The following is a 1,654-nucleotide window of genomic DNA, read 5'->3' as shown; positions in this document are numbered from 1 at the left end:
CACAATTTTCTTCCCAATGGTTCAAAAATGCATTCTGGGTTCAAATTGGCGTATCCTACAATTTATCACAAGTAAAGTGAGCTATTCAAATATTTTTCTGGCCTGCGGCACATAACACGACAAGAAAAGCCTGTAGGGAGGTGAACTGCTTGAGCAGCTGCCTATTTGGGTGTTAATCCCAATCGGGTGTTAAATTTTCCCAGGTTCCAGAACTACATTACTGTGATTTCAGACATTTTGCCTATCAAATTTTACTGACCACATAAGTAGAGGTAAACATAGAATACAGGTATTTTTTTTCTCAGCCTGCGGCACAAGTTATGGTTTTGTGGAAGATTGTGTGTGTTAGAGGCTGCCTGCCTATTCGGGTGTTAATTTTGATGGCAATCCCAATTGGGTGTTAATTTTTGATTGTTCCCAAACGGGTGTTAAATAACGCCCGATTAGGCGTTATTTTGTTCCAGACATGGCACCTGAGCCCAAAGAGAGTCGAACACTGCATCTATCTGTCACGGGGCTTACCACATCTTGCCTTTTACCACCACATCGGCAACATCGAGTCCAGTAAGGTCGCTGTCATTGTTATCCTTAAGCAAAGTCGACCCTTACCCTCCTCAGAATCAGTTCCATTATTAGGGGGAGTCAGAGTCGCCGGTTCAGCGACGATTCAACAAACGGTTCAGGAACGATTCAAAAATTTTGATTTCATGCCTGAACCGTGGGAACACGCCGAATCGATGCTGAACCTGAACCGACGCTGAAGCGCCTCTGGAGGCGCTTCACCGTCGGTTCAGGTTTCGGTTCTACGTCCTTTCTACCATACTGCCCTTATCAATTAGATTTTAATTACTTATTTACATCTCCTTGAAAATTATTGTTTCAGATATTCATCCGTAAATTTTTGCGGTGACATCGCGATTCACAGTGACTACGACATCCTCATAAAAATGCCAGCTAAAGCCAAGAAATCTCCAACCAAAGCTGCTCGGAAAGGGAGAAGAGCCACGAAAACGTCGAAGGGTGATGAGGCGACCGCCTCAGCTGATGTTGTTGAGGTTGTAGACAGCAAGGACGTTGTTGACGACAAAACTGCAACTAAAATCAAGTACGTTAGCCATAGTCTTCACCATACAAACAAGTATCTTTTACCCACCATAGTTGGAGTGATCAGACACTCAGTCAAAGTCTCATTACCGCCATCACCGATGATCCCGACATCAAGCAAGGCTTGTTCCCACCCCCCGGCCCCAATGCATCAAGCGCGAAGGGCGGTGGTAAAAAGAAGACACTATGGCAGTGGAAAGTTGCCGTCGCTATCTTCAAGGAACACCCTACGTACTCAACTGCATTTGCGGCTGCCTACAACTGCGCAGACCCAAAGCTGAAGCCAAAACTTCAGTCGTCGTGGGCTGAGAAGATCAAAAACCGTATCAAAAAGTACGTTTTGTCACGCACCTTGGAATATACGCAGCTTCAGACTCAGGGATGCATGCAGGATGTCCACTATCACACGAGAGTACATGGATGAGATGGGACAAACTGGTGCCGGTATAGCTCGTGAAGATGACATTGATTTGACGCAAGAGAACTCCTTCACCAGCAAATGGGGTAAGCTCGTGATATGTTTCAAGTATAGGTGTACTCATGATATCTC

The 1,654-nt window shown here is 45.3% G+C and overlaps 1 protein-coding gene across 1 annotated transcript; it reads left to right on the top strand.

Moving 5' to 3' along the window:
* Nucleotides 1–947: 947 nt before the first annotated feature.
* LACBIDRAFT_328830 (uncharacterized protein) lies at nt 948–1,413 on the top strand (the record flags this gene model as incomplete). The annotated part of the gene is made up of 3 exons (XM_001882915.1): nt 948–1,105; nt 1,159–1,335; nt 1,374–1,413. 3 exons carry the CDS (start codon nt 948–950, stop codon nt 1,411–1,413), a joined length of 375 nt encoding a protein of 124 aa, XP_001882950.1.
* Between the last annotated feature and the right edge of the window lie 241 nt (nt 1,414–1,654).

The sequence above is a fragment of the Laccaria bicolor genome, genomic scaffold (assembly GCF_000143565.1).
Source record: "Laccaria bicolor S238N-H82 LACBIscaffold_18 genomic scaffold, whole genome shotgun sequence".
NCBI classification, from domain to species: domain Eukaryota; kingdom Fungi; phylum Basidiomycota; class Agaricomycetes; order Agaricales; family Hydnangiaceae; genus Laccaria; species Laccaria bicolor.
The sequence above is the reverse complement of the archived record's forward strand: the minus strand, read 5'-3'. Positions and strand labels throughout refer to the sequence as shown.